The sequence below is a fragment of the Anarrhichthys ocellatus genome, unplaced genomic scaffold (assembly GCF_004355925.1).
Source record: "Anarrhichthys ocellatus isolate YVR2014 unplaced genomic scaffold, GSC_Weel_1.0 scaffold1, whole genome shotgun sequence".
Classification (NCBI taxonomy): Eukaryota; Metazoa; Chordata; class Actinopteri; order Perciformes; family Anarhichadidae; genus Anarrhichthys; species Anarrhichthys ocellatus.
Window position 1 is genome coordinate 13,037,805 of NW_022280031.1, and position 6,247 is coordinate 13,044,051.

General features: G+C 39.2%; 1 protein-coding gene across 4 annotated transcripts; it reads right to left on the bottom strand.

The window, feature by feature from the left end:
- Positions 1-66: 66 nt before the first annotated feature.
- On the bottom strand, positions 67-4,994 carry uba3 (ubiquitin-like modifier activating enzyme 3). Of its 4 annotated transcripts, XM_031843054.1 has the most exons (18): positions 4,965-4,984; positions 4,802-4,840; positions 4,000-4,120; positions 3,815-3,895; positions 3,640-3,722; positions 3,447-3,527; positions 3,161-3,204; positions 2,714-2,778; positions 2,409-2,564; positions 2,191-2,293; positions 1,971-2,084; positions 1,674-1,727; positions 1,451-1,487; positions 1,263-1,344; positions 1,066-1,166; positions 856-919; positions 703-757; positions 67-606 (listed from the first exon to the last, which is right to left on the bottom strand). In XM_031843054.1, the coding sequence occupies exons 1-18, from the start codon at positions 4,982-4,984 to the stop codon at positions 518-520; spliced, it is 1,389 nt and encodes a 462-aa protein (XP_031698914.1). In that variant the 3' UTR covers positions 67-517. The 4 variants fall into 4 exon arrangements, with proteins under 4 accessions (XP_031698914.1, XP_031698923.1, XP_031698905.1 ...); XM_031843063.1 differs by lacking the exon at positions 4,802-4,840 and having other exon boundaries at positions 4,965-4,994; XM_031843045.1 differs by lacking the exon at positions 4,965-4,984 and having other exon boundaries at positions 4,802-4,952.
- Between the last annotated feature and the right edge of the window lie 1,253 nt (positions 4,995-6,247).

Below are 6,247 nucleotides of genomic sequence, written 5' to 3' on the forward strand. Positions count from 1 at the left end.
AATCTACATGAATACGTTTCAATTCCCACAAATTAATGTGAGTACATAAAGAAAATAGAAACTTTGTAAGAAAAACATTTTTTATTCCAGTTCACACATCATTATTATAGTCTGTCAATTACCACATCTGTGGTCTCTGAAACTAAAAAAAGCTGTGTTGGGATAAATAAATATTCAAAACCAGAACATGTACACAATAATATTTACCAAAGTAACCATTTGTTTGTCTCTTTGCTTGCACGTTAGCACACTTTAGGTTGTAGTGCAGACAACACATTAATGCAGAAATCCTCAACATTTGTATCCCCAAAAGAAAAGACATGGTATGAAATATGATTTTGGCTTTTCAGTGCAAAACATTAGTCAATAAGTACATTAAAACAATTAAATTAAGTACACTCATTTACACTGTGACTTAACACACTGTAAACGGTTCCAGTTTTTAGGCCATTTTAAATATGCTGCATCCAAGAAACAAGAATGACATCGACTGGTTGTGGGAGTGCTTGAGTTCATCCTATGAGGTAAAGCAGAGTCTGAACAACATGGTTTGGGGTGTGGTGGCATCAGCTACAGCCAGCTCTTGTCCGTTAGTCAGACCCAGCTCTGAAAAAAACATGTAGTGAGTCAGCATATTCACAGTGTATTCAGCTCACCAATTCAGAGTGTAGGCAAACACATTCAGTAAATAAAGCACCTCACCCTTCAGGGTTTTGGACAGATTTGGCCGTGTCCTCTGCTCAATCGAAGCTACAGACTGTAAGACAAAATACCAACTGAATGTAGGCTCAAACCAAAACGGGCATGATTGCATATTAATAGCAATAAAAACACAAACAAAAAAAGGTTATTTACCTGTAAATATAATGTTTTGTTCTTTCCTTCCACTGTCGCGGTTATAGCAGGTGATTTCATTTGTCTAAAGAAAAAGAGTATAATTGGTTGTTGAAGGTAATGTGTAATGAACAAAAAAATATCTAACAGCAAGCAAATATAACCATAAGTTAGGTCGGGTGGTACAGTGCAGTGATAAGTAATAAATCATAATAAGGAAGCTAAACCTACAGGGAGGCACTCTCAGTCAGGTGGTCCAACATCTCCTGGAGTTTGGAAGATGGAGAAAAGTGCAAGTCCAGAGGTATTTGGCTGCAGGCTGTACAGTTTTCCTGCATCAGAAGTGAACGTTAACATGTGTTTTATAAAAAAGGTAAATTTATCACTGCAGCAATTATGAGCTGGGCAGATGAAATTCCGGGACAAACCTTCCGTTCTGCTTCAAACGTGTAGGTGTACAGGCCGTCAACATCGTTGAAGACCATGTAGTTGTTGAGAGGTATGTAGGCACTGCAGATGCAAAAAGTAATACCATGAGAAATAATGACAAGCACGCATGGTCCATACAGATCTTCACTTTGTGCGTACGGCTGCCAAGCAGAACCTGCAAACTCACCTTGATGCTATTTTGAAAACCTCGGTTGCGCAAGCAGCTGGGTAAAATAAAATATGGAAAAAACACAGTTACCTCGGGGTACACAGTTCTGTTTACAGACAGTAACTATACTCATAACTGTTTGGAAATGATTAACTCTCAAATGGCAGAGCATACAATCTTTGATAGAGGCATCAGCTCCACAGCTCTCTAGCACACCGCCACATTTATTCAAGCTACTTACCAGCTATGACAGCATTGGTAGACGCTACAGCAGGAATTATCCTCTTTACAACACCTGCAACATTTAAATAGAATATAAAAAATATATACATTTTGTATACTAAAAATGGACAATCAAAGATATAAAAAATCAGAGTGAACATCAATAAGACATGAGAGAGAGGCAAAGGTATCAAACCTCAAAAATCATTTCGACAACAAATTTAGCCGTTTTATGTTTTTTTATGTCTTTCAGCGGAGTTGCAAGTACATGAGCGGTGTTCTGTTGGTGGCGGAGAGATGTGCCTCGTGTGCTCACCCTGGGTTAGTCTGTATGTGACTCCTGTTATGTTGAAATCTGCTGCCCTCTCCAGGGATCTCTGGTACACCCACTGGATATGCTCTGGGTCATCCCCGTCTAGGACCACACCATCTACTCCACATACACACAAACGAGAAGTTTTAAAAGCCCCTTAATGATCATTCTAAACATTACAAAGCCCATTGAACAGAAATGATGACTGCCATGTGATTCATACCTCCAAAGGGCATCTCTTTGGGCCACAGCAGCATCCGGACGTACTCAACGCAATGTTCTGGCAAGCGAGGCATTGAGGCTATTGTACACATGGGGAAGTTGATCTACAAAAACAGGTGGATTTTTTTAGCCACAACAAACAGACCAGGAGAGGATTCTGTAAGACCTCTATGTCGTGGTTGTAAACATTATTTTATGTTTAAAGAAATGCTTCCTCACCTGAGGAGGGTAAAGCTGGAGGGTACAGTCGATGCAGGCGGTCATGCCAGGGAGGATGACTCTAGCGTTGCCTTTGAAGCCTTCCGTCCCACCATCAATTAAAGGAATGATAGAACCTGGGTCTAAGACACCATCCACATACACCAGCAAAGACAGCTGCAGAGGAAGACAGAGGGTCATTACAAAAAATATGTTCCTTGTAGCACATGTACCAGCTTTGCCATTTCAAATTCAGACATTTATGTATAGGAATGCATTCGGCCAAAGTTTCGCAACAGAGATTGCAGTGAAGAGCAATAACTTACCAGCATACCATTCATCCACCTCCTGGCAAATACAGAGTCCAGTCCACAGACAATTATATGGAATTCTAGATGAATGAAAGAAAGATAAATTAATTTTAATCTAATGTCTGATGACGACAAAGTCAAAGCAGTAGGGGTGTAACAAAATCGTATGACGCAAAAACTAAATGCATTGTAGCACTGAAAAAATGGAACGCTGTATCATTTAAAATAATCTTATCAGTGGCTATATGAGAGGAACACCGCGGTTTGTTGTAGAAAGCGAACCAGTGTTCTCCAAAATAACAAGCAAGTTGCAAGTAAAATGAATGTTTGGCTCTTGTTAACTGATGAAATGGCTTTTTAGTCCGTTTCTTTTGGTCACATGTATTGTACACGGGATAGTTACACCCTCTCCCACTCCACATTAGTAAAGTTGCAACTAAAAAAAGTCTTAATGATACTTACGTCTGTAGAATGTTTCATCTATGTCTTGTATTTTCTTAAAATGTCTGCACAAAGCATTAAGGAGAAGTTTAGTTTGGAGAGAATGTCAGTGTTGCTTTCACTACCCAACAACTAACCAACTGTCTATTCTACTTTTTTTTAAATAGTGATTTTTTGACATGGGAATTAGCTGCTTGCAACATTTTACACCTTTTGATCACGTGGATTGTGGTTTGGACTTTTTAAAACAACTGCATTTATATCAAGCGTCTAAAATCTTGCAATAGTTGTTCCATCAAAAGGATACGGGACTACACAGCATCCAGGTATGCGGTTGTTGACGAAATCAGCTGCAACGTCCGCCTTGGGTCGACCTACATCTTTTGGCCTGGTCAACATCACACACACATTAAAAGAACAAATCTGACTGCTTCAAACACTACATTTATCGATAATACATGCATGAAATTTACATTTAATTTTCACGTAATTTTTCTGACCTGAAGAGAAACTGTCGATTTAGGTTTGACACATCAATGGTGTCCATGTCGACAACATGAATGTTGCGAAAGCCCGATAAAGCCTGAGCAACAACACAAACAAAAATCAAACAAAGTGTTGGCCATTCGTTAAAGCATAAATCCAAATACTTCTAAAATATAATAGTGATCCTACCAGGTCTTTCAGCAGCTCACATCCCAGACCACCAGCACCAATGACCAGGATTTTGCAGGTTTCTAGCATAAACTGCAATGACTGTGGGGAGAAGCGATGAATACATTATGTATTAAAGCAATGCAAGATGACACAGGTGACAAATAACAACAAACTTGCATGATTCCGATCCCGGTAGTTGTTACCTCTGTGCTGGGTTCAAAGTCAGGATGCGTGAAGGGCCCCGACCTTTCCAGAAACTTATTGATATGGTTCCACCGACCCTCCCACTCACAGGTGCGTCCACTGCCTCCATCCACCACCATCCTGTAGACAACAACACAAGCACATTGAGGATGTGTCATCAGCAGTATTTGATGGTTTATGGCATGCATAACATGGTTTCGTTTGATATCACACAAAAGCCTCTACGTCTACTGGGATCATGCAAAAAAAATAAAAAATCAATCAAAACCTAAACATAATACTGTGGTTATCTGTCACATAGTAAGGGCGCTATTTACAGTTCAGAGCAGGTAGTGCAGTTATTTAGCATTCACTCGTGTTCTGATGTCTGTCCTATCTGCTCTAACGTGGGTGACGTTGAGTTATTTAAATGCTCCATCAAATGTATTAAATCATATAGCATATTTATGACATGTGGGCTCTTCTGACCCTCTGGCTTTTTAATGGTTTCTAGCTTTCTTCTCTTGACAGGACAGCTCCACCGGCTGCTAGGCTAGGTGAATAGCTAGCATGTCAACTGTAAGAAGGTAGAGTATAAACCTCTAACTTTGCATAGAGGTGAAAGATACCTTCTATTTTTTTTTACTGTATAGACGTGTTAGCTACTCACGAGCAGCTGGTCAGTATTTTTTACCCTGGTCTAGACTCTCTGTACGCTCTTTATAACAAATGTCCGATTAGCTTCTTCCGATAGCTAACGTTAACCTTCACTGTGCCTGGTAACCTCAAACCTTCCGCCAGTTCTACCAATTCATCACTAACTTCTCAGTCAGCTCCACTACTCTCCTTCTTTTCTTCTCCCTAAAAAGAGAGAATAAAAGAAGGTTCATTCATGCTGTGCTTTCGTAGGTTAATGGAGATTTGAAAGCATCTTTCGGTCAGTTAATGACTGTGTTTCTTGCTTGTTTCTTCGGCAGCTACTTACGGCTCATCCGCGTCCGCCATGTTTGGCCACTTATATGCATTCAAATGCCGACGTCAACGGTAGTAAATACGAGTTGTCGTGGGCAATACTATCAAAATTGACCCAAGGCCAAAAATAGATTTAGAAACAGTATTTTATATGAGCCCAACAGAGCTATTGTTGTCATCTATAGCTTTGCACTGGAGATAATAAAAGGCATACAATCTAACTTAGCATTAGCTATGCAGTTTTAGCTTAGTTTCAATATGTCCGATAGTTCTGAAGGCAGCATTGTCAACAGTCCACTACAAAGACGGTAGATACACCTGAGATCCAACAGGTGGCAGCATTTACCTTTTATTTTTTTGTATGGCTCAGAGACGGACAGTACATTTGCCACTGTGCATACCGATGATATCAAACTATATTTCGATCACAAATGTTAATAGTTAAATAGTGTATTTAGCACAGATGTCCAAATGTTGGCACGTTTTCATGAAAAATGTGCAAGTTTGTAAGAGTGTAGGACATTGGAGAAGTGGGTTTAATAATAGCAAAGACAGTTAAATAATTGACTCTACTAGTAATTACAAGACAATTGCTCTGTTCTGTATGGTTCAGCCCTCTAACTTAAGCAATTACCTATAAAACCATATAAAAGTCAAGGAGGGACATGAGGAGAGAAATGACCCATTTGAGTTAAATAAACCTGTTTCAAGAGCATAATCATATTGTTATGGATTCAAACTGTAGCTGGATCAATAATTTAATCTTTCAATTTATTTACAGCACTTGTCATTGTGTTGTTATTATGTCATCTATTTACAATAAACATCTGACTGCATAAGGATTAATTTTGTCACAGATTTATTGCTTTGGGTTGCTTTATTGTGAATGGCTGCATGAGGCACTTAGCATGAATAAGACATGAAATTAAGATCTTGTTATTAAGTTTAATGACTTTACTAGTGAGGGCATCTCCCTCACGTATCTGATTTACGGTGTCCACATTGTGCTAATGAATCTGTGTTTAATCTCTCATTATAGAATGATTAATAAACCTTGGACGGGCTTCTTTGCATTTTAAGAGACATGCCTGTGGGCACATGAACATAATTAATCCATCTGTCTGCAACCTCTCTGATATTATAGGAAATGTAGTAGACACCATTTGCAGAGGTCATTAAATGTCTGCCTAATGTATGTGCACTGATAGCATGGTGGTACTCTCAAATGTTTGGGAATACTGTGTGTGTATGTGTGTGTGTGTGTGTGTGTGTGTGTGTGTGTGTGTGTGTGTGTGT

Coding starts and splice junctions, on each gene's coding strand:
- uba3 (XM_031843045.1), bottom strand. CDS start 4,869: ATGAACCTTCTTTTATTCTCTCTTTTTAGGGAGAAGAAAAGAAGGAGA. Junction 3,528..3,639: donor AATCGACAGTTTCTCTTCAG/GTCAGAAAAATT, acceptor GATGTTGACCAG/GCCAAAAGATGTAGGTCGAC. Junction 1,345..1,450: donor GTTTTCAAAATAGCATCAAG/GTGAGTTTGCAG, acceptor TTGCATCTGCAG/TGCCTACATACCTCTCAACA.